General features: G+C 40.7%; 1 protein-coding gene across 1 annotated transcript in view; it reads right to left on the bottom strand.

Moving 5' to 3' along the window:
* Window positions 1-25,638, bottom strand: part of sigirr (single immunoglobulin and toll-interleukin 1 receptor (TIR) domain) — a 50,006-nt gene that overhangs the window by 5,581 nt on the left and 18,787 nt on the right. The window contains exons 6-9 of the mRNA XM_060838445.1: window positions 17,780-17,923; window positions 16,422-16,524; window positions 14,525-14,675; window positions 3,034-3,208 (exon numbers count right to left, since the gene is read on the bottom strand). Coding sequence (XP_060694428.1) covers window positions 3,034-3,208; window positions 14,525-14,675; window positions 16,422-16,524; window positions 17,780-17,923 — 573 coding nt within the window. The remainder of the gene's footprint in view (window positions 1-3,033; window positions 3,209-14,524; window positions 14,676-16,421; window positions 16,525-17,779; window positions 17,924-25,638) is intronic.

Genomic DNA, 25,638 nt, shown 5'->3' with positions numbered 1-25,638 from the left:
GGGCCCCGCATCTCAGGAAAGACATACTGGCCCTGGAGCGTGTCCAGGGGAAATTCACATGGATGCTCCCTAGAATGGTAGGCCTAACGTATGATGATTGGCTGAGGATCCTAGGATTGCATTTGTTACAATTTAGAAGGTTGAGGGGAGATCTAATTGAAACTTACAAGATAATGCATAGCTTAGAAAGGGTGGATGCTGGGAGGTTGTTTCCGTTAGGCAGGGAGACTAGGACACGTGGGCACAGCCTTAAAATTAGAGGGGGTAAGTTTAGAAAGGAAATGAGGAGACATTTCTACACCCAGAGAGTGATGGGTCTTTGGAATTCATTGTCACGGAGTGCCGTGGAGGTTGGGTGTCTTCAAGGCAGAGATTGATAAATTCTTGATCTCGCAAGGAATTAAGGGCTACGGGGAGAGTGCAGGGAAGTGGAACTGAAACATCCGTCAGCCATGATTAAATGGCAGAGTGGACTTGATGGGCTGAATGGCCTTGCTTCCACTCCTGCATCTTATGGTCTTATATTGGCAGGGAAAGCATAGCTCAGTAGGATAGAACAAAATAAAGATGCAGCACTGTTCCACCTTTCTCTTGATCTCAAAACAATCACTTGAGCAGCTGACAAAATAAGTGGCTATCAGGGAAGGATCTTATGAGACTGTGAAGTTTGTGAGGGTAGCCACTTTTCTCTTTAATCCTGTAGAGGGCCAGCTCAAAATATTTTTGGTAGCATGGTGCCTGCTGCTCTCTGCATTTCTCTTAAAGCTGATGTTGAGAGAAAGTCATGACTACCACAGGTCTGCCTGCTCTAAAGCCACATTGTGCCACTAAATCTAGGAGTAATTTGGTGATATGTCTGTGATTTTTACATACTATAATTAAAAGAAGGGTTACCATTGTTACTCGAAGTTTTACTTCTTTGCACGAATTGATCAAATAATTGTCAACATATTACCTTGCTAATGTCTGCATAAATGCCTTGCCTAGCATGAAGTTGTTATATACTTTTAGAGTTGAGACAGGATGGATGTTTCATTGATGAAAGAGCAAAATGTAGTTCAAATCAATCTTTGCCAAACATGGTTACTGCAGCTTTGCGGATGATTAATCATAGAGATTTCCAAGATTTATCAGTGAGACCTCATCACAGAATGTTTGCCATTTGTATCACCCCTAGTGCATGGACTGTTGATGCACAGCACAAAAGAAGTGATCACACTGCCGTCATTACACAGCATGAAAGAGTGAGGCAAGCAAATAGGAGACCAAAAATTTGGCAATTTCAGAAAACCACAAGCAGGAGTCTGGAGCCTGTGATTAGGCTAACCAGAGGCCTGAAAGCTGGGAAAATACAACGAATACAGATTATCGGGAGACAAGATTTTTAAAAAAAACAGACCAGCCAGGAAACCTGGAGATGGAAGAGAATAGAATCAAAATAATTGAAGCCACGAGAGAGCTGGAGAGAGTGAAATAGCATTTTACAGTACAGAGAGGAAGTCAGAGCAGCTTGAGTAATCTCCAAAGATGAATCTAAAATACCATTTCAATACAGTGATCACCATCTATTTTCAATGCTTCCCTCCCTCCCAAAAATATGCCTTCAGTTTTTATTCTCATACACAGCAGTAGGAATATACTGAGTATGCAAGTGTGTTTACAGATAAAGTGCTTTGCTGCATTTATACCAAATTTAGCTTGAATTATTTATAAAGTCCTCAGTCACACTTGAGCACTGCAGTGAATCATATTTTTTGCTTGTTTGCAAATACACTTAGTTAATCAACGACAGTCAGATCATGGCTATAATAAAGAGAAAACACTGAAAACTGCAATAGTATTATTTAAAATAAAAATTAATTAATGTTCTGAATTTGATTCCTTCAACTGCAAGATGATAAAGTCTTTTAGTAAAGTTGGGAGAATACAAGAGGCAAGGGAGATATAATAATCCATTCACTCAAAAAGGAACTGTATCGGCTGAGTAATCCATAAATTATCTGTTGAAAACTGGTGATGCAAAAAGTAATTTTGGTGATTAGCAATGAAATGGAATTAACAATCAAAAGAATATGCAAGTAGTTAGTGAGAACCATACAAATACACAGGTAAGACAAGAGGGTAGTTGAAGAAGCATCACAAACTCCAAATACAGATAATCTAAATTTAACACAAGAAAAAAAAGAATAGACCAATGTTAAGCACATTCAGCCTTCCTCTCCTAAACACACTACAACTGCATTCTCATAACAGGTTTGTACCTAACATCAATTAGTCACTTTACTTCTCTTGCATCCAACGGTTACTGCAATCTCACACCAAATCACTATCAACATTTCTGAATTTTGGATATAGTGGAGGTCTGAAGTCACTAAAATCACTGTTCAGACTAGAGAGCCCTACCCTACCCAGGAAAAATGTCCTTGTATTTTAAAAATTGGATATCTATTTTCATCTGTAATTTTCATCTTTCTCCATTCATATATTACTGAACTGTTCACATTTTTATCACCCGACTACCTGTGCCATTGCCATCCTGGTCAACCTACCTTTCTTAACCCTCCATGAATTTTAGTTCATTCAAAATTCCGCTATCCGTAATGTATCCCGTATTGGCCCACAACTCACTGTTACTTGATCCTTGCCCAACTGTATTGGTTCCCGGTCCCTCAATACCTCAAATTTAAAGTCCGCATATTTGCATTTAAATAGTGTCGAGCTTTGTCCTTCCACTTCCTCCAATCTTCGTAAAAAGCATTCTGTTCATCAGATTTTCTCTTCCTCAGCCTTTGGCCTTATGCATGTCCTCCCACTTTGCTCTTTACTTTCACCCATTTAGGTTCAACATTGTGAAATTTGCTCATAGCCTCCATCTCACCTTTTAAAACCCACCCTTCAACCTGTCTAAAATGCTTACAGTTCTCGGGCTTATAACACATGGTGAGGTTACTTAATTACTTGTAGTCTTTTAAACTTTACTGTGTCCCATGTGACATTTGAGAGGGGTGTATTCAAATTAGTCACTCCACTTACCCAAGTCCCCTTCAGGATCAGGGTCACATCTGCAGTCCAGGTAATCTGGATTAAGGATTAGCATAGGATCCTTGTCATCCTGGAGTCGAGTCTGGGGATCTGCCATAACACTTCGGTGAGAAATTTTCCGAGGTAAGAGCAATCGTAATTGTTTCCAGAATTCAGAGGAAGGTGTCTGTTAAACAAGTGCCACATGAATGCAAGGTGAAAATAGGAATGAAAGTCCAGATGTTCAACTTTTTTTGACATACAGGTCCACATATAGTAATTTCATACACTCCAACCCTATCTTCAGTCAACAGTTCTCAAGTTTTTTGATTCAACAGATTAATTCCATTTTAGCATCCAATTTTAGAGTATCTTGCAGACCAGTTAACCTAATGTCATTAGCAGGGAAAGTGTTAGAATCTTTAACAGGGTTGTACAAAGTCAGCGCAGATTTAAGAAAGGTAAATCAAGCTGAACAAATCTCCTGGAGATTTGAGAATGCAACTAATGGAATAGATAAGTGATAATTCATAGATGCATTTGATGAAGTTTTGATAAAGTCTTAGAGAAGAAGTTATTGGCAAAGTTAAAGCACTTTGGGATGGGGATAATATATTGGCATGGATCAAGCATCCATTTACAGACAAGAAGGAGTGGGAATAAATGGGTCCTTTACTGTGACAGGAAGTGATTAGTGAGGTCCTGCAAGGATTAGTGATTAGGCCCTAGCTATTCACAATATATACAAATTACATGGTTGAGGGGACCAAATGCAACATTTCCAAGTTTGCTGACAACATAAAACTGGGCAAGTCTGTGAGTTGTGAACAATGCTTCCTCCGTGTATGTGTGTGCAGCTACTGTACACAGCAATTAGTGTTGGCACAAATAGCATCAACTTCCAGTTCCAGAAGCTGCTGCCATGCACGGACCTTGCAAGCCCATGCAGCTGGGACGAAAATTAGAGGGAATGGTAGTTGTGAAGGAGATTCAAGGAGTTAAAGGTGATTTAGAGAAATTGAATGAACGGGGAAACAAATGGCAGATGCAATACCAAATGGCTAAATGTGAATATGCAATTTGATGTGAAAAACAGAAATGAAAATTATTATTTAAATGTCATATATTGGGAAGTACACAGGAACATTAGTGACTATGTTAGCAGATGGGCATTTGCATTAAACAATTAGGAAGACAAATGGCATATTGGTCTTTGTTGCAAAAAGATTTGAGTTCAGAAAGAGGGATGCCTTACTGCAGATTTACATGGCCTTGGTGACTATACCTACAGTATTGTACGCAGTTTTGGTCTTCCTAACTAAGAAAGGGTATGCTTGCTATAAAGTGATAGTAGAGGAGATTCATTAGGCTGATAGCAGGGAAGGCAGAACTATGCTGTAAGAAGAGACTGACTTGACTGGGTCAGTATTCACTAAAGTTTAGAAGGATGAGACAGGATCTGACTGAAATATAAAATTCTAGCAGGACTGTGCAGACTTAACACAGGGAGGATGTGTTCCCTTGTTGGGGAGTCTAGAACCAGGGAGTACAGTCTAAGGATCTCTGTCTTGTTGAGTACACACTGTTGGCATGGTGTGGTGATGGTGGAGTGAATTAATTTTTAAGTGGATTGATGGCATTCAAATAAAATGGTCTGCCTTGTCGTGGATGTTGTCGGCACCACACTCAATTACAGGGAGAAAGTGAGGACTGCGGATGTTGGGGATCAGGGTTGAAGGGGGTGGTACTGGAAAAGCACAGCCAGTCAGGCAGCATCCAAGAAGCAAGAGAATCAACGTTTTGAGCATAAGCTCTTCATCAGGAATGAGGGGGTGGCCCAAGGGGATGAAGAGATAAATGGGAGGGTGTGCGGCTGGGGGCGGGGGCGGGGGGGGGGGGGAGATGGGTGGGTAAGGTAGCCGGGAGTGTGATAGATAGATGAAGGTGATAGGTCAGAGAGGAGGATGGAGCAGATAGGTGGGAAGAAAGATGGACAGGTAGAAGTTCAAGAGAGCAGTGCCGAGTTGTAAGGCTGGATCTGGGATAAGATGACAGGGGATGTGGGGAGGGAGGGGGGCTGCTATTGGGGAAACTGGTGAAATCCACATTGATCCTTTGTGCTTGGACGGTCCTAAGGCAGAAGATGAGGCTGTCTTCCTTCAGGTGTCAGGTGGCTCAAGTTTGGCAGTGGATGAGGCCCAGGACTTGCATGTCCTTGGCGGAGTGGGAATTAAAGTGTTGGGCCACAGGTAGGGGTTGTTTAGTGCATGTGTCCCAGGGATGTTCTCTAGGACATTCCACAAGTTGGCATCCTGTGTCCCCAGTGTAGAGGAGACGACATAGAGAGCAACAGACACAGTAGATGACATGTGTGGAAGTACAGGTAAATCTCTGTCAGATGTGGAAGGGTCCTTTGGGTCCTTGGAAGGAGGTTGAACAGTTCATCAACTTCACAAACACCTTTCACCCTATCCACTCCACCCTCCTCTCCAATCTGTTACCTTCATCTACCTATCACACTCCCAGCTACCCACCCCCTCCCATTTATCTCTCAGCCCCCTTGGTCTATCCCCTCATTCCTGATATACAGCTTATGCTTGAAATGTTAACTCTCCTGCTCTTTGGATGCTGCCTGACCGGCTGTGCTTTTCCAGCACCACACTCTTTGAGCTCAATTACAATTGTAATTTGTTCCTTGTAGATGATGACAGGATCATGGTGACTCAGGCAGTGAGTAATTAGACACAGAATTTCTGGACTCTCACCTCTCTTGTAGCCATTCTATTTATAAGGCTAATTTAGATAGGTTTCTATTGAATGGTTCAATGAGCCTACATTGACACTGAAGATTGGGTTCTACTTTTACTTACTTAAGTGCACATTCACTGTGTTGGGTGTCAATGTGTCCCATCCTTTATTCTGGAGTGAAGGTATCAAACAGCTCCACCCAAATTAGCAGATGAAGCTAACAGCCCTTGGCAGAAAATAATTAACACATAAGCTCTGTTTCCTAATTCAGAATTCCCCATTTAGTCCCAAATAAAGAACTTAATCGGATACAGCCATCGTCATGCAGGATTTCCTGTTGCAACGGTAAGAGTCATAGGATTTTACAGAAAGCAGCCATTTGACCCATCTAAAAATTGTGATGGTTCTACGTGGCAATCCCAGGATGACCAATCTGCTGCCTGAAATACAACAGTGGGTGGAGGAAAGTAAGGAGACAGAAACTGTATGTAGATGAGTGAACATCAAAACTTCAATTTTCACCCTTTGAGAGGTACACTGGTTTTCCTATCAAAATGGCTAACTTCACACTTTTATCACATATTAGCAATCTGTCATATTCTTGCCTGCCCAGTTTATCTGCCTTAAATCCCTTAAACTCATTTTGTATCCTACTTACAACTCTCAGCCCTAAGTTTGTGACATTAATCAGTGTTGGAAATATTACATTTGGCCCCATTTTCCAAAACATTGATAATAGATTGAGTGTTTGGAGTCCAACCATTGATCACAGCCTGCCAACCTGAGGATGACCCATTTATTCTGAATTTCGGTTTAAGTCTGTTGACCAATTCTCAATTTATGCCATATGTTACTCCCAATCCAATGTTGGACCTCATCTGGTAATCCAAGTACACTATATTCACTTGTTTTCCCCTTATCTATTCTGCTCGTTACATCCTCAAAAAACTCCAACATATTTGTCAAACTGATTTCCTTCATAATTCCATGTAGATTTGGCTCAATTATACTATCCCGTCCTTCAAAATAGATTCAATAATTTCTTTTCCTACTAACATCAGGTTAACAGGTCAGTAGTTTCACATTTTCTCTCTACCCCCTTAGCTATTGAGTTTACATTTGATACCATCTAATTGAAGAAAATATAGAAGATGACCAAAATGCCACCATTATCGCTACAGCCACCTCTTCCAGCATTCAGTAGCTTAGGTCATCATATCCATGGATTTTGTCAACTTTCTGGAGAAACTGTTAGAACTGTACCACTTTTTTTCACTAATATAAATTTCTTAGTCCCTTAGGTCACCGGTATTTCTGGGTGTTTAAAAATACTTTCAAAGACAGGTGCAACAATTTGTTTAGTTTCTCTTTTCAAATTCCTTATTCTTCATTATAAATTGTCCTGACACCATTTGTAATGGACCTACATTTGTATTTGTTAATCTTCTGCTTTTTACAAACTATCAAAGCTTTTGCATTCCATTTTTTATATGCCTTTGAATATTCAGTTCCCAGTGTGGTCATTAAGTAGTCATATCTGTAAATGCAGTTAGATTATACATGTTTACTTCTATTTGTGGTGTCAATTCATCTATCTGGTTTCTAAATGTATGCAGCATTTGTGGAATACCTTTAACTTTGCTAATTCAATTTTTTTTCCATTTCTTGATTCTACTTAATATTGGCCTTTGTATCCATTGCTCTCCAATTTTATATGAATTTCCTCTTGGAATCCATCCCCCTACCAACTAGTTTCAGTCCTCCCCCACAACACTAGTAAATCACCTTGCAAAGTAATTTTCCCAATCCTGCTAAGGTGTTATCCATTCTCCTTTTACAAGCCTATCTGCCTCAGAACCAGTCCCAATGCTTCAGAAATCTAAAGTCCACCATCCTTTATACCACTTTGGCTATGCATTCATTTGGGTGTAACCACGTTTTGAACTCACTTGCATGTGGTATTGGGAGTAATTCTGAAATCACTGCCTTTGAAATCATGTTTTTCAGTTTCTTTCTTACCTGTCTAAAATTTGCTTTCAGGACCCCATTCTTCTTTCTACCCATGTTATGAGTACCCATGTGAGCATGCCCTCAGACTGTTCACCTACCATCGTAAAAATATCCTGTAGCCACTCTGATATCCTTAACTCAGCACCAAGGAGTCAATTTACCATCCTAGAGTCATATTGACAACAGAAATACCTTCTGTTCTCCAACTATTGAATTGGCTACCAATACTGCTGTTTCACTCTTCTTCCTCTTCCCCTCATAGCTGAAGCAGCCATAACCTTGGTAATATCAGCATTCCATTGAGGAAACACTGCCCTTACCAATATCCAAAACGGAACATCAGTTAGTAAATGAGATGGATACAGGAGACTCTTACTGGTCCTTCTAGACCATTGGATGGTCACTCATTTCCTCTCTGCTTGCACACTCCTCACCTGTGTTGTGACCACTTCCCTAAACATGCTTTCAATTTTGTGAAGACATGGCTCAAGAACTCAAGCCCAGCACTCAATTCGCTGCAGCTGGTAATACATCTTGTAATTGCGGTCATTTAGAAAATGTGTTGTGACCGTAACTTGCCCTATTTCACAGGATGAGCATTCCACACAGGTGAGCTGCCTTGAAATGTGCTTGTAGAATATTTATAATAAACTGGAAACTAGAAAGTAAAATTTTATTAATCACCAGCTGCTCAATAATCAGCTCCTTCTCCTGTGCCAACATCATTCTTTATTCTGATATTGAAATCTGTTTGTGCTGTGCTCTCACCAATGCTTTTAATTTCAAAATCCAGCTGCCCATATCCTAATTAACAACAAATCCTGTTCCTGTGTTCATTAACTTATACTAGTTCCTAGTCCAGCAATGATGCAAATTTTAAAAATCTCATCCATTTTTACACATCCTTCCATGTCTTTGGCCCTTCTTCCCTTTCTCTATAACTACCTCAAGCCCTATGACTCAAGGTTTCTGTGCTCCTCCAATCCAGGCTTGTTGGGAATCTTCAATTGTAATTGCTCCACTATTCGTGCCAAAACCTTTGGCTAAATCGGCCTAAACTTTGAAGTTCCCTCTCAATGCCTCTTCACCTGTTCAGCTCTTTCCTTTTTTAAGGTGTGCCTAAAACCAACAATTTGACCAAGCTTTTGAGCATCTGCTTTATGTGGCTGTGTGTCAAATTTTCTTTGACCCTGTGAGGGTCTCTTGGTATTTTCTAATTTTGTTAAAAGAACTATGTCAGTGTCGTTATTAATCTTCATTTCGGACTGGTAGGGCTGTAGGCTTTATCAATCCCACAACTACCATGTTAAAGTCTGAGTGTAGCATGTTGTCTTCACTGTTTAGCATATCATTACATCCGCACATATGAATTATGAGCAGGATCAGGCCATTCAACCTGCTCCATCATCCAGTAAGATCATGGCTTATCTGACTGTAATCTTAAATTTGCATTCCTGACTGTCCCCTTTTCCTAACAGGAATCTGTCCAGTTCTGCCTTAAAAATATTCAAGGATTCTGCTCCACTACCTTTTCAAGAACAAATTTCCAAATTCACCTGGGCTTTGGCAGAATACCTAGATTGATTCGTTTAGTGGCTGCAAAGATAATGAAAGTACAGAGAAACCTCTATTATCCGGCATTTGATTAACTGAATTTCAGATGATCTGAACAAGATCACAAGGTCCCGTTCGGGCATTTACTGAATACTCCCCACCCATGTCCTTCGGATAATCGAGGTTCTTGAAATATTCCAGAATTCACCAGATTCTGGGAGGGACCTAGCTGATTGGAAGACTGCCAAACTTCGAGAAGGGAGAAAGACAGAATGCAGAAAACTATAGACCAGTTAGCCCAACATTTGTTGTTGGGAAAATGCTCGAGTCGTTATTAAGGAAGAAATAAACAAGATATTTAAAAATGCTTAGAATAATTAAACAGAGTTAGAAATTGTAACATCAGGTTATAGTTCAACAGGTTTATTTGGAATCACTAGCTTTCAAAGCGCTGCTTCTTCATCAGGTGGTTGTGGAGCGTAATCATACGACATAGAATTTATAGCAATAGGATTGCAGTGTTATGGAATGTGATGTTAAACAAATTTAGCTTGCCTCTCGCAGAATGATCATGTTAGTTTTGGTTCCTTCATATGTAAATTACAGAACTTTTTTAAAACTTACATTCTCAAAATAGCGGTTAACAATTGTTGCCATCTCAGCTCAGATAATGCATTAAAGATGTGAAGTTAAAGACGGTGTCCCAATGTTAAGTCAGACTGATTCTATTTCTAAAGTGGGATTTACAGAATTATACATGGATTTGTACAGTTTTTGAGCAAAATAAAATATAATTCTCAGGTTTGAGGGGCGGAATGACTTATTTGTGTATGTTCTTATGAATTATGTCCCTCAAAGAGTTTCTTCTTCCTTCTCCCTGTATTAAACAATGACCCTTTGTTTTAGTTTCTCACCTAAGTGGAAACATCCTCTACACGTTTCCTATGTAAAGACCCTCCAGGATCTTGTATGTTTAGTCATTTCTTACTCTTCTAAACTCCAGTGGTTACAAGCCTACCATGTCCAACCTTTCCTCATAAGATAACCTTCTCAATCCAGTATTAGTCTGGTAAATCTTCTTTGCCTCCAAGTGCATTTACATGCTTACTTAAATAAGTTGTCCAATACAGCCAGATTTAGCTTCGTGTGCCCTACATGACTGAAATTTAACATCCCTACTTCTGTGTTGGATTCTGCTCATGATAAATGACAACATTCTTTCGCCTCCCTAATTACTTCCTGCACCTGCAAGTACCTTCACTACCTTTTGGAATTCATCCATAACAGCACCCAGAACCGCCTGCATTCCAGAGTTCTGTAATATATCAACATTTAAATAATACTTCCTGCTAAAACAGACAGACAATTTCAAGTTTTTCAATATCATACTGCATTGGCTAGATCTTTGGCTACTTATTTAACTATCTATAACTTTTTTGGCTTCCTTATGTTTTCTTTACAATTTACTTCCTTATCTCTTTTTGTGTTTTAACCAACTTGGTAACTATACCTCTGTCCCTTCATCGGAGATGAACTGTAAACAGTTTAGGGCCCAGTATTGATCCCTGTGGCATATTCCTCATTACATCTTGCCAAGCTGGAACAAACCCATTTTTGCCTGTCGCTATTGGCAATTATCCACTACATTATTACTAGGTCACCACACCATAAGCTTTTAAACTTCCAAAATGACCTCTTATGTGGCACCAATTAAATGCCTTCTGGAAATCTGAGTACAGGTCATCTGTCGATTCCTCTTTATTCACAGCATGTGTAACCTCCTCCATCAGATTGGTCAAACACAATTTCCCTTTTACAAGCCAGACTGATTCTGCCCGATTGTCTTGATTTTATCTCAGTAACCTTCACAAATTAATAAAGAAATTGTTATAACATTTTCTCTGTGATTGATTAGCTTAAAATCTATCTTTTGTTTCCTGCTTTCTGCCTCCCTTCCTTTTGGAATAATTACATTTGCTACTTTCCAACTTAATGGGATCATTAATTGGAAAATTAAAACTAGTGCATCAACTATTTCATTAGGTGCTTCTCTTAAGACCCCAGGATCTAATACATTAGGATCCAGAGTCCTGTTAGCCCATGGTTTCAACAATTTACTCGGTTCTACTTCTCTGGTGATTGTGATTTTCCTCATTTCTTCCATCCCTTCAATTTTCTGATTTAATTCCTGCTTCTGGGATTTTGTTTGTATCTTCTATAGTGAAAACCAATGCAAAATAATTCTTTGATTCATCTGCTATTTACATTTTACCCTCCCATGATCAATTCTCTAGTTTCACTTTTTACAGAACCAACACTCATTTTGTGAACTGTTCTTCAAATATTCACAGAAACTCTTACTATTTATTTTATGTTTCTGGTTAACTTTTTCTCACTCAAAGTTTTCCTTCTTTATTAATTTCTTGGGTTATTCTTTGCCATTTTTGTCTAAACCAAACATCTAATCTTCAACTTTACACAATTACTTACTTTTAGTTTGGCACAATCTTTGATGTTTCTAATTAGCCTCAGGTGGTGGGTCCAAGGGATTTTTCTTGCTCGTTTGTATGTACCTGTACTGTATATTCTGAAATAGTCACTTTATGTCTGCCGTTCCAAATCTACTGACTTATTCTTTCACCTAATTTGTCAATTCACTTCAGCCAGCTCTGCTTTCCTGCCCTCTTAATTTCCCTCAAGTTTAAAATAATAATCTTGGACTGACTTGTCTCTCCCTCAAACTGAATCCAAAGTTAATTCTTATTATGGTTGCTGCTGCCTAAAAGTACCTTCACAATGAGATAATTAATCCTATCGCACTGCACAATACCATGTCTAGTATGGCCTGTTCTCTGGTTGACTCCCGAACATACTGTTCAAAGAAACTGTCTGTAAACATTCGATAATCTCCTCATCAAGGCAATTTTATCATTGACTTTTCTGACGATAAAAATTTCCTCAATTATTGCTGTATATTTCTGACAAATTCACAGCATTTTTTCCTTTATGCTGCTCACTGTGTGGTTATTGTTTGGGTGCCAGTTCAGTGTTTTTAAGTTGTTCATCAAGTAACAAGTTTGTCCATCTTCAGGAATGTGTGATTCTGCTCCTCATTGAGTTTGAATTGGTCTTCTGACTTGATGGGGATGCATACATGAGGGACATTCTGGACTCTCATGTCAGAATGTCACATTTTGACTGTGTAGAGTCACCATAATCATAGGAGCATTGAAACAGTAGTAGGCTATTCAACCCCCTCTGCTTGTTCCATCACTCAATTAAAATCATGGCTGATCTGTGGCCTAACTCAAATGCATCTGTCTTTAACTCATTCATTCATATTTTTGTTACACAAAAATGTATCTGTCTCAGATTTAAAATAAACAACTGATCCTGCATCCACTGCTGTTTGTGGTAGGCAGCTCCAAAATACACCACCTTTGTGGTATAGAAATGTTTCCAAACATTCCTCCTGGTCTGTCTGGCCTTAATTCTTAGACTATGCCTCCTAATTCTAGAATCCATAATCTACTCTGTCTTTTCCTGTGAATATCACAAGACCATAAGAAAGAGGAGGAGTAGGCCCATTAAGCCTGCTGCACCATTTGATAAGATTATGGCTGATCTTTTCCTGGACTCAGCTTTACTTCGTGAAGATTGATCAAATCAGCCTTAACCTTCTAGGTTTAGAGAAAACAGGTCTAATTTGTATAGTCTCTCCTCATAATTTAACCCATGTAGTCCATGTATCATGCTTATAAACAAACCTACATTGTGCTACCTCCAAGGCTAATATGTCCTTTCTGATGGAGTACTGTGAGCAGCCAGCACACAAGTGGGGTTTAACCAGCATAACCTCTGCTTGTCTATATCTAGAAGATTAGCAATACAAAGGCCATCGTTCCATTAGCATTTTTGATTATTTTCTGCACATGTTCATGCTACGCATCTGAACCAAGTCCCTTTGGACATTCATGTATTTAACTTCTAGAAAGTTGAATAGAAAACAGCCATCTAGGAAATACCCTGATCTATCTTTCAATCCAAAATGGATAAACTCACATGTGCTTGCATTGAACCCCACATGTGCCACACTTTTGCCTATTCACTTATTCTATCAAGATCACTTTGTAATTTTATGCTATCTATACTGTCTACAGTGCAGTCTAATTTTGTGTCATCTGCAAACTTGAATATATGACTTTCTATGCCATTACCCAAATTGTTAATAAATAGTATGAACAATTGGGGCCCTAACACAGAAGACCACCACCATTCTGCCAATTTTAGTACATACCTATTATCCCTACTTTCAACTGCCAGCCACTCAATTTTCCAGCCATGTCAGTACTTTTCCCTCAATTCTGTGGGATTATCCCTTACTTAACATTCTGCTTTGTGAGATTTTATCAAATGCCTTCTGTAAATCCACATAAACAATGTCTATGGACAGTCCCCTGTCCACTACTGTAGCCACCTCTTCAATAGATTCAGCGAAGCTTAATCAGGCATGCTGGCTCTCCCTGACGAACTGAAAATTTTGCTCAATTAGCCCATTCTCGTTTATAGATTCTAACAATTTTCCCATCTACAAATGTTCGGCTAACTAGTCTACAATTACCTGATTTTCCTCTTTCACCCTTTCTAAAAAGTGTAGTGACACATTTTCAATTTTCTAATCCAGAGGGATGACTCTCCTATCTAGGGATCTCCAAGATTATAGTTAGAGTGTCAACAATGTGCTTCCCCACTTTAACGTTCTCATATGAAAACCGTCAGGTCCCAAAGATCTGTCACTATTAATTTTCTTAGTACCAATGTTTTACCTGTGTTAATTTTATTCAGCCCCTGCTCCTGATCCAAAATTGGCACTTTCAGCAAGACCTATGAGATCATTGGGCTGCTCTCTCATTGGAGGAAGACGACTGATATTGTAAGGGCCACCATGCCTCAGGTGAGGGGAGAGGTTGAGAAGGAGAGTCCTTCATAATAACCTGTTGGTGTGAGCATTGAACACTCACTGTTATCACTATTCCATATCTCTATTTTTCTGTTTCAACTTGAATAATTTATCCGCCATTGAACACCAAAGAAAAGTATATTCACAATCTGTCTCTTTTTGTGTGCTAGTGTTTAAGATTTCTAGTTTAGGTTGCTAGGTGCATTTGGCTTATAAGTTCAGCTAACATACCATTGATGTGGAAGTCCACAGCAGGAGAGTAAAACTTTTCCTCTGTGATTTGAGAAGTTGAATAGCTGGGTGAGATAGTTCCCTGTACTGACTTTCAAACATAATAAAGATGGGTCTTCTGGAGAGATCCAGTAGTTGCCACAGTGCTTCCCTGAAAAAGACAAGTCACTTGTCAAAATAACAAACAGCTCCTATGACACATCATGAAGAGAAGCAATGATCTAGTGATATTATGTCTAGACTATTAATATACAGACTCAGCTAACGATATGGGATTAGGGTTCAAATCCTGCCGTGGCAGATGGTGGAATTTGAATTCAATAAAAGTCAGGAATTAAGATGACAATGAAATTGTTGTCAATTGTCAGGAAAAACCTCTCTGATTTACTAATGTCTCCACCTGTTTGGCCTACATGCAACTCCAGACCCACATCAATGTAGATTAGATTAGAATTGACATCTGTTTAGATTAGATTAGATTACTTACAGTGTGGAAACAGGCCCTTCAGCCCAACAAGTCCACACCGACCCACCTAAGCACAACCTACCCAGACCTACCCATTCCCCTACATTTACCCCTTTACCTAACACTACGGGCAATTTAGCATGGCTAATTCACCTAACCTGCACATTTTTGGACTGTGGGAGGAAACCGGAGCACCCGGAGGAAACCCACGCAGACATGGGGAGAATGTGTAAACTCCACACAGTCAGTCGCCTGAGGTGAGAATTGAACACGGGTCTCTGGCTCTGTGAGGCCGCAGTGCTAGCCACTGTGCCACCCCAATGCCCTCTGGGCAATAAATATCAGCGGCACCCCCATCCCTTGAATTAAAAAAAACACATACACTAACCAATTCAACACAACAAGGACAGAACCCCCCTGGACCTCACCTTCCATCCCACCAATCTTCGTATATATTGCATCATCTTCTGCCACCTACAAATAGACCCCACCACAACAGGATATATTTTCCTTTCCACCCCTATCAGCATTTTGGACAGACGATTGCCTCTGTGACTCCTTTGTCAGATTCACGTGCCCCTCCCCCCCCCCCCCCCCCAACCTCCGAATGCCCCAAAGGGCATGTGACATAAATTTACTGCATTTCCATCAATGTCATCTACTGTATCCATTGCACACAATGTGGTGTCCTCTACATCAGGGAGTCAGGATGCCAACTTGCAGACCATTTCAGAGAACATCTCTGGGACATCCACATCAACCAACCCCACCACCCCGTGGCTGAAGACTTTTACTCCCCCTTCCACTCCACCAAGGACATGCAGATCTGGGACGTCCTCCATCGTCAAATGCTAACCACCTGGTGTCTGCATGATGAATGGCTCATCTTCTGTCTTGGTACCCTGTAACCACACAGGATTAATGTGGATTTTAGCAGTTTCCAATTCCTCCTCTCCCCGACCCAAGTGTCCACCTCGGCACCGCCTTTTTGACCTGTCCATTGTCTTTGCCATCAATTCACTCCACCCTCCTCTCCAACATATCACTTCTCCCCCACTTTCATCTGCCTATTGCATTCTCAGCTACCTTCCCCCTAGTTCCACTCCCCTTTCATTAATCTCAGCTCCCGGCCCACAAGCCTCATTCCTGATGCAGGGCTTATGCCCAAAATGTCAATTCTCCTGCTCCTCGTATGTTGCCTGACTTGCTGTGCTTTTCCAGTGCCACACTCTTGACATTAACCAATTCAGTCTTAGTTCCACCTAAAATAGTCATCTATATGCATTACACACAGTTTTACAAGAGATCCAGAACACATCAAGTGATTCATTTATATTTTGACATTTCTTACACAAATTTTCACATGGCTATATGAATACATCATTCTCCATCATCCTTAACTTTTTCTCAGCTCAATAATGTAGAAAATACCTAAAGTTCAGCCTGCACCAGTCCTGTTCCAGGTATGATTTGGATAGCACTACAATCAGACGACGGCAGCGACTAATGTTCATTATCAGTTCTGCCGAGGGCTCTAGATCAAGACAGAAACAGTAGTGAAAAGTAAAAACTAGTGAAGAAGTTTGAAGGAGTGGTACATCACAGTAACTGATTGGAGCATAAAAATTTATAACAAGAAGATTCTATTCAAATAAGTCTATGTAACAACTATGTTGATTCAGATGTGTATTAGTCCTGCAGTGCAGATTCTAAACATTTCCTCCTGACCCCATCAAGTGTCAGTTATTTCAGTTATTCTAATCATTCATTTTTATTTAATTCTAATTACACAACATGACTACATCAATAGTTCTGAAGATTTCTACAACCAGTATTTGAAAGGAATTTGGAGTTGGAAAATTGAAATTACTTTGTTGCAACTGTCTCAGGCTCAATGCCCATAAATGAAGCTTAAGATTAGATTACTTAGATTAGATTACTTACAGTGTGGAAACAGGCCCTTCGGCCCAACAAGTCCACACTGACCCGCCGAAGCGAAACCCACCCATACCCCTACCCCTACTCCTACATTTGCCCCTTAACTAACACTACAGGCAATTTAGCATGGCCAATTCACCTGACCTGCACATCTTTGGACTGTGGGAGGAAACCGGAGCACCCGGAGGAAACCCACGCAGACACGGGGAGAACGTGCAAACTCCACACAATCAGTCGCCTGAGGCGGGAGTTGAACTGGGTCTCTGGCGCTGTGAGGCAGCAGTGCTAACCACTATGCCACCGTGCCTTAAGTTTAATAAATTTGCCTTAATATATAAACCAATGGAATATTCAATTAATTACTACTCAGTAAATAATACTTCGGTTTTAAAGACTTTGAGGTTGTAGAAAGAACTGAAGACTGAGAAATGTTAGCAGCTCTAGAACACCCTATTTGGTGACAGCAAAGATCATGGTACCACAGTTTCAGGTCTGAATATTCTCTGATAGGAACAGGCAAACTCAGCCAAGTGTCCCATTCCTGATCAATAGTTGATGACTCTTGCTGCAATTCCAAAAAGATGGACTGATTCCAACTTAGATGCGCTCAACTGTCAAGTTACCAGCCGACTCTCCCTGTCCAATTCCACTCAATGAAAATGGACGCTTTTGGAGGGGGTGGGGGGCAGGGGGAGTACTTGTGACAACGAAATGGTACTTTATTCCAAAATGTCAAGTAATATTATTGCCCCCAAACCATGTAACCCATGATTGACTGTATACTATGTTTGATACCGACAGTCTGTTATGCCTCATGTACTGGGTCTCCTGATTAGTAAAGAAAAAGGCACCTGATCCTGGAAGAATGTCACAATCATCCAAGTGTAACTTGTATCCATATTTGTTCTCCAGATGTGGCTTCAGGATGAAGTTGACAAATTTGCGGTCATCATCAGCAGACACATAGGATATATAAGCATCATATAACTTCCCATCTGGGAAGAGAAAAATTATTAGAAGGGATTTACATTTCTGCTCTTCCAATAAAACAGACTAAGAACTGAGAGTTTGTCTCACAGTCATTATTTGCTAGTTTTCTTACAATATGTAGACAGTGTCAGTCTTACATTCATCTGACAATAAATAAGGTCCAATCAGATTTGAGAAACAACTCACTGAACATGCTCCCACTGTCAAAAGATACAACTTCAACCAATCCCCACTCTTATGCAAAACTGTGGAACTGCAAGGAGAAAGACTTATTACTAAACACAATGATTTACCAGAAGGTAAATAATTTCACAGCAAGGAATTCAATACTGATAGTAAATTCTGTTTTTTTGTCACATGGGTTCCTGCAAAGCACCGACGATCAGGACCCAAGGAGCTGTTTACAAGTGAAGCTGATTGGTTCTCAGCTAACAAAGCAGGTTGGAACTGGAAACAACTTACAGATCACAGACACACAGAAACAGAAAGATACAGAACATGCATTATTGTTCTTCACAACAGAAGCTGGTGATTCTCTGAATTAAAATAAAACTCAGTTTAAACTTAAAGAAAACCAATTAACTTTCGTGCAGCAGTTGCTGAGCTGTGACTTTTGAATCAATAAATAAGACATTTTCCAAGTGAGTCAAAGAACAAAGAAAATTACAGCACAGGAACAGGCCCTATGGTCCTCCAAGCCTGCGCCGATCCAGATCTCTATCTAAATCTGATACCTATTTTCTAAAAATCTGTAACCCTTTACTCCCTGCCCATTCATGTATCTGTCTAGAATACATCTTAGATGACACTATCATTCCCATCTCTACAGCCTCCACTGGCAATGCGTACCAGGCATCGACCACCCTCTACATAAAGAATTTTTCACACACATCTCCCCTAAACTTTTCCCCTCTCACTCTGAACTTGTGACCCACTAGTAATTGAGTCCTCCACTATGGGAAAAACATTTCTTGCTATCCACCCTGTCTACACCTCTCATGATCTTTTAGGCCTCAATCAGGTCCCTCCCCAACCTCCCTTCCAATGAAAATAATCCTAATCTACTCAACCTCTCCTCATAGCTGCACCCTCCGTACCAGGCAACGTCCTGGTGAACTTCCTCTGCACCCTCAACAAAGCATTCACATCTTTTTGGTAATGTGACAACCAGAACTGTATGCAGTATTCCAAATGGGACTGAACCAAAGTCTTATACAACTGTAACATTACCTCCAACTCTTGTACTCAATACCCCGTCCGATGAAGGAAAGCATGCCGTATGCCTTCTTGACCACTCTACTGACCTGTGTGGCCACCTTTAGGGAATAATGGACCTCAACACCTAGATATCTCAGTTCCTCAATTTTCCCCAGGACGTTTCTGATTTACTATATAGTTTGTTCTTGAATTGGATCTTCCAAAATGCATCATCTCACATTTGTCCAGATTGAACTCCATTCGCCATTTCTCTGCCCAACTCTCCAATCTGCTGTATTCTCTGACAGTCCCCTTCATTATCTGCTACTTCACCAATCTTTGTGTCATCTGCAAACTTACTAATGGTAAATCATTTATTTATTTCGCAACCAACGGTAGTCCTAGCACGGATCCCAGTGGAACACCACTGGTCACAGGTTTCCATTTTGAGAAGCTCCCTTCCATTACTACTCTGTCTCTTGTTGCCCAACCAGTTCTCTATTCATCTACCTAGAACACTCTGTACCCCATACGACTTCGACCTTCATCAGCCTGCAATGGAGAACTTTATCAAAAGCCTTACTAACGTCCATGTATATGACATGAACATCCCTTCCCTCATAAATCAACTTTGTCACCTCTTCAAAGAATTCTATTAGGTTTGTAAGACATGACCTTCCCTGCATAAAACCATGCTGCCCATCACTGATAAGCTCATTTTCTTCCAAATGAGAATATATTCTAACCCTCAGTATCTTCTCCAATAGCTTCCCTGATGTCAGGCTCACAGGTCTGAAATTACCTGGATTATCCTTGCTACCCATCTTAAACAAGGGGACAACATTAGCAATTCTCCAGTCTTCTGACACCTCTCCAATGTTCAAGGATGCTGCAAAGATATCTGTTAAAGCCCCAGCTATTTCCTCTCTCGCTTCCCTCAGTAACCTGGGATAGATCCCCTCCAGACCTAGGGACCTGTCCACCTTAATGCCTTTTAGAATACCCAACATTTCCTCCCTTCTTATGCCAATGTGACCAAGAGTAATCAAAGGTCTATCCCTAACCTCAACATCCGCCATGTTTCTTCTTTGGTGAATACCATTGCAAAGTACACATTAAGAATCTCATCCATTTTCTCTAACTCCATGCATGTCTTTCCTCCTTTGTCCTGGAGTGGGCTAACCCTTTCCCTAGTTACCCTCTTGCTCCTTATGTATGAAAAAAAAGGCTTTGGGGTTTCCCTTAACCCTACTTGCTAAGGATATCTCATGACCCCTTTTAGTCCTCTTAATTCCTCATTTCAGATTGGTCCTACATTCTTCCAAAGCTTTGTCAGACTTCAGTCACCTAGACCTTTTGTACGCATCCTTTTTCTTCTTAGCTAGTCTCACAATTTCATCTGTCATCTATGGTTCCCTAATCTTGCCGTTTCTATCCTTTATTTCCATAGGAACATATCTCTTATGAACTCTAACCAACCTCTCTTTCAAAGCGTCCCACATATTGAATGTGGATTTCCCTTCAAATAGCTGCTCCCAATCTACATTCCCCAGTGCCTGTTGAACTTTGGTATAGTTGGCCTTCCCAAAATGTAGCACTCTTCCTTTAGGACCACTCTCATATTTGTCCACGAGTATTCTAAAACTTATGGAATTGTGATCACTTTTCCCAAAGTAATTCCCTACTGAAACTTCAACCACCTGGCCGGGCTCATTTTCCAACACCAGGTCCAGTATAGCCCCTTCCAGAGTTGGACTATCTACATATTACTCCAGAAAATCCTCCTGCATGCTCCTTACAAATTCTGCTCCATCTAGACCTCCAACAGTCAATGTTGGGAAAATTAAAATCTATCACCACCACCCTGTTGCTCCTACATCTTTGTGATCTCTTTACATATTTGTACCTCTATCTCATGTTCATTGTTGGGAGGCCTGTAGTACAGTCCCAAAATTGTTACTGCACCCTTCCTATTTCTGAGCTCTGTCCATATTATCTCACTGCTCGAATCTTCCAAAGTGCCCTCCTTCAGCACAGCTTATTTGACCAGTAATGCAACTTCTCCAGCCCTTTTACCTCCCTCACTATCCTGCCTGAAGAATCAATATCCTGCGATATTTAGTTACCAATCATGCCCTTCCCTCAACTAAGTCTCAGTAATGGCAGTAACATCATACTCTCAGGTACTATTCCAAGCCCTAAGGTCATCTGCCTTACCTACTGTACTTCATGCATTAAAACAAATGCACCTCAGGCCACCGGTCCCTCTACTCCCTGCCTACTCTTCCCTTTTGTCATACGGATTTCATTATCTAGTTCCTTACAGGCTTTAATTAGTCCCTCCTTCCTGTTCACTAACCTCCTCATTTGGTTCCCATTCCCCTGCCACATTAGTTTAAACCCTCCCCTACAGCATTAGCAAAAGTAACCCCAAGGACATTGGTTCCAGTCCGGCCCAGGTGTAGACCATACAATTTGGAATAGTTCCACTTCCCCCAGAACGGATCACAATGTCCAAGAAATCTGAACTCCTCCCTCCTGCACCATCTCTCAAGCCACACATCCTGCTTATTCTGTCATTCCTACTCAGACTAGCGCATGGCACTGGTAGCAATCCTGAGATTACTACCTCTGAAGTCCTACGTTTTAACTTGCTTCCTAACTCCTTAAATTCTTCTGTAGGACCTCATCATGTTTTTTACCTGGTGGAAAGTCAGTTGCTTTACACTTCTTAAAAAAAAAACATCAGTAGGAGCTTCTCATGAAAGACAACTAAACATCAATTGCTTAGCTAGCAAAAACAGGATCATTGCAACATCAAGATCAGGAAAAAAAGACCACTGAACTGACTTTCCAGTTTTTTTTCTACCTCCGCCAAGAGTTCCAGGAAATGTTCTGAGAACCTGGGTTCAAATCCCACCATGGCTGATGGGGGAAATATGAATTCAATAATAATCTGGAAATAAGAGTCAATGATAACCATAACACCATTGGTGGTTCTCAGGAAAAAATCTATGATTCACAGTATCCTTTAGGTAAGGAAACCTGTTGCCCTTACCTGGTCAGGACTACATGTGACCCACAGCAATATTGGTGACTTAACTGCCCTCTGGACAATTAGGGATGGGCAATAAATGCTAGTGAAGCCCACATATACAGTCAGGCGTAGACAGAAAATAAACTAGTGCTATAGATGGAGGGAAAAAAGTGAGGTCTGCAGATGCTGGAGATCAGAGCTGAAAATGTGTTGCTGGTTAAAGCACAGCAGGTTAGGCAGCATCCAAGGAACAGGAAATTCGACGTTTCGGGCCAGAGCCCTTCATCAGGATGAAGGGCTCTGGCCTGAAATGTCGAATTTCCTGTTCCTTGGATGTTGCCTAACCTGCTGTGCTTTAACCAGCAACACATTTTCAGCTATAGATGGAGGGAATAAAGTGCTGGGGAAACTATTCAATGGCACTAATCCTCAGGATCTAATAGATATACCTTTTGTTTCCAAATCCATTCACTTCTGATCTTTTCCTTCAGGTGCTTTACCTTCTTCACACAGAAGCACAGAGCAACTGGTTCACAAATTATAAAATATCTAACCTATTGTTTATAAGCAACTTACAATTGACTTTCTTTAGCTTCAGGTCTTTCAAAGGAGAGGTAAAGAGATACCACCTCCACTTCCAGAATTCCAAGCACTTCTCACTGTATCACTCAGAGCCACAAAAGTTGTTCAGCTATCCTGAGATTTGTTGTCAGGTTGATAATGTTTGTCATCCACAACTGGTCACACTTCCACAAATGAACCAGTAACTTGTTGCCTGTTGAATCTCACTTTGCATACACTGCTTGATGCTGGGCCATCTACAAACAGCTTGCTCCACTGCTTGAATAAAGCAGTAGTGATGTGACTTACAACTATTTTCTGTAATTTGCTCTCAAACTACAGCAATTGCTTGCTTAATCCTTTGTTGCAAAACTGCCCTTTCCCCTATTCAGGTCCACAACCAAAAGTAAAATAAAGCAAAATAAAAACAGCCTACACTCAGACCTCTATAAGATTCTGGCACAGCCAGGTTTAAGTACTTCTCCTCAGACAGGCACAAAATTAATACACTTTTCTTAATGTATAAATTATTCGAACTTTCAACTAAAAACCACTCAGCAAATAGCATTTTGGTATTCATTATTCCGTACATAATTATCCAAATTCTTCCATCTGATAATTCATTTCCAGCTATCAAATTGTTCCAAAATTGCCAGGATATTCACTCTGTACACAACTTATTTGATTTTTCTTATTGTTTGAGTTAGGCTTTGAACAGTGGTCCTTGACATGCAAAACATTTACAGAAGGCAGATGTATTTCAACCTTTTCTGTACTGAGCATCATGAAGCACCGTGACAGAATATACAAGGGTGAAGCTGGTAAAGCACAGTACATCAGGCAGCATCCGAGGAGCAGGAGAAACAAAGTTTCAGGCATAAGTCCCTCATCTGGACTGTGAAGGGGGATGAGAGATAAATAGGAAGGTGAGGGTAATTCTGATAAGTTGGTGGGAGGGTGGAGCAGGTAGGTGGGAAGGAAGATAAGACCATAAGACATCGGAGTGGAATTAAGGCCATTCGGCCCATCGAGTCCACTCCGCCATTCAATCATGGCTGACGGGCATTTCAACTCCACTTACCAGCATTCTCCCCGTAGCCCTTAATTCCTCGTGACATCAAGAATCTATCAATCTCTGCCTTGAAGATATTTAGCGTCCCAGCCTCCACTGCACTCTGCGGCAATGAATTCCACAGGTCCACCACTCTCTGGCTGAAGAAATGTCTCTGCATTTCTGTTCTGAATTGACCCCCTCTAATTCTAAGGCTGTGTCCACGGGTCCTAGTCTCCTCGCCTAACGGAAACAATTTCCTAGTGTCCACACTTTCCAAGCCATGTATTATCTTGTAAGTTTCTATTAAGTCTCCCCTTAATCTTCTAAACTCCAACGAATACAATCCCAGGATTCTCAGCCGTTCCTCGTATGTTAGACCAACCATTCCAGGGATCATCCGTGTGAATCTCCGCTGGACACGTTCCAGTGCCAGTATGTCCTTCCTGAGATGTGGGGACCAAAACTGGACACAGTACTCCAAATGGGGCCTAACCAGAGCTTTATAAAGTCTCAGTAGCACAACGGTGTTTTTATATTCCAACCCTCTTGAGATAAATGACAATATTGCATTCGCTTTCTTAATCACGGACTCAACCTGCATGTTTACCTTTAGAGAATCCTTGACTAGCACTCCCAGATCCCTTTGTACTTTGGCTTTATGAATTTTCTCACCGTTTAGAAAGTAGTCTATGCTTTTATTCTTTTTTCCAAAGTGCAAGACCTCGCATTTGCTCACGTTGAATTCCAGCCATTTTCTGGACCACTCTCCCAAACTGTCTAGATCCTTCTGCAGCCTCCCCACTTCCTCAGTACTACCTGCCTGTCCACCTAACTTCGTATCATCGGCAAACTTCGCTAGAATGCCCCCAGTCCTTTCATCCAGAAAAATGCCCCCAGTCCCTTCATCCAGATGGACAGGTAGGACAGGTGCCTCAGATACTGCCTGACCTGCTGCGGTTTTTCAGCTTCACTCTGACTCCAAATCTCCAGCATTTGTAGTCCTCGCTTTCTCCAGCGTGACAGAATAGAAATATAATTACAAGTCTGACTGCATACTTCCAGCTACTCTGTAGGCTAATGTACTACTGGATATGGCACTGAACCAGTAAGGAGATTACAGCTTCATTCTCTGATCAAGCCCTGGTAGATAATTTCAGCCAGAACAGTATTATCTGCTTCAGTGACATTGGATAATTTTCTTGTTCTTGACCAATGTTCCTGATTACTATCCACTGGGCCCTACCGAAATGTGTATGCAAGAGTTTTATGGAATTTGGCTGTTGCAATGCCATAATAAAGTGCTTTGTTAACACTCGATGTATAATGGCACAACTGAAGAACAGCTATTTAGAAGAAACTGGGGGCTGGTGGGTAAGGAGGTCAAAATCTACACCACCAAGAGCTCATGCTTACAGAGTGGAGGGAGAGAACATTGATCAATTATAAATCAGGCACTAACACTAAGGAGGTCAGACAGAATGTGGTGAAAGGTACTTAATATTGTAGCATGGAGACTGGTTATCGGAACTAACAAAAAAGGTCATCGACCTGAAACATCATGTTGGTAACCTTCCAAACAGACACCACCTCACCGGCTGAACATTTCCAACTATTTTCTATTTGTACTTCAGATTTCCAATGATAAGCATTTGCTTCCAGCAGGTTATTTTTCTTGAAATGGCAACTATTATTCAGTTACATTTAGTTTAGCGATGGAAAGGGATAAGTCCATGTCACAGATCAAGAGCTATCGATGGGGCAAGGGCAATTATATAATGCGATTAGGCAAGAATTAAGATGCATAGAATGGGGTAGCAAAATGCAGGGGATGCAGACAACGGAAATGTGGAGTTGGTTTAAGGAACAGATAT

Source organism: Hemiscyllium ocellatum, chromosome 18 (genome assembly GCF_020745735.1).
Source record: "Hemiscyllium ocellatum isolate sHemOce1 chromosome 18, sHemOce1.pat.X.cur, whole genome shotgun sequence".
NCBI classification, from domain to species: Eukaryota; Metazoa; Chordata; class Chondrichthyes; order Orectolobiformes; family Hemiscylliidae; genus Hemiscyllium; species Hemiscyllium ocellatum.
Note: the sequence above shows the minus strand (reverse complement) of the source record. Positions and strands in the feature narration are given on the sequence as shown.